Source organism: Malassezia pachydermatis, assembly GCF_001278385.1.
Source record: "Malassezia pachydermatis strain CBS 1879 chromosome Unknown scaffold21, whole genome shotgun sequence".
NCBI lineage: Eukaryota > Fungi > Basidiomycota > Malasseziomycetes > Malasseziales > Malasseziaceae > Malassezia > Malassezia pachydermatis.
Window position 1 is genome coordinate 2,578 of NW_017253157.1, and position 669 is coordinate 3,246.

The following is a 669-nucleotide window of genomic DNA, read 5'->3' on the forward strand; positions in this document are numbered from 1 at the left end:
CGCTGTCCCCCACGAGCGAGGGAACCTCGCTGCCCGATTCGCTGCCCTGTGCATCCGCCTCGGCCGTCATGGTGACGGCCTGGACGACGCCGCCAAGGAGGGCCTCTACATGGGCCTGGTCGGCTTGGTCGTCAGCGTCGAGGGAGAGAACAGCTTCCTCCACCTCGACTGGCCGCTGACCCCAGCCTGCCTCGAAGCGCGCAATGGTCGCGTCGACGCCAGCGTTGGCGACGTACTCGATCATGGCAGACCACTGAGGGAGTGGGTACTCGGCGAGCTGGCCCAGGTACGCGGCGCGCTCCGCCTGGGACACGCGGTGGCCGAGGCGGGTCGTCGCGTCAAAGGCCGGGAAGAGGCCGGCCTTGGGCAAGAGATGGATCATGAGCTCGACGTTGGGATCGGCACAGCGGTTGCGGTAGGCACAGAGGCCGTCGAGAGCGCACTTGGCTGTGCGGATCCACGCGTAGGGAAGCAGGTGGGAGCGCATGGGGCGCGAGACGGTGTAGAGGTAGAGAGCGCGCCTGCCGCTGGGGGAGTTGAGGCCGTGGGCGTCGAGGGCATGGAGGACTTGCTCTATGCGCTCGGCGGCGGCGTGGTGGTGCTGCTCGAGAGAGAGACGCGGCTGATTGCGAGCGACGTAGAGCCAGGATGGCTCGTGGGCTCTGCTCT

The 669-nt window shown here is 68.0% G+C and overlaps 1 protein-coding gene across 1 annotated transcript in view; it reads right to left on the bottom strand.

Moving 5' to 3' along the window:
- Malapachy_3699 (hypothetical protein) overlaps positions 1-487 on the bottom strand; it is a gene marked incomplete at both ends in the record, with an annotated part of 2,021 nt that extends 1,534 nt beyond the window's left edge. The window contains one exon of the mRNA XM_018138161.1: positions 26-487. Coding sequence (XP_017990034.1) covers positions 26-487 — 462 coding nt within the window. The remainder of the gene's footprint in view (positions 1-25) is intronic.
- Between the last annotated feature and the right edge of the window lie 182 nt (positions 488-669).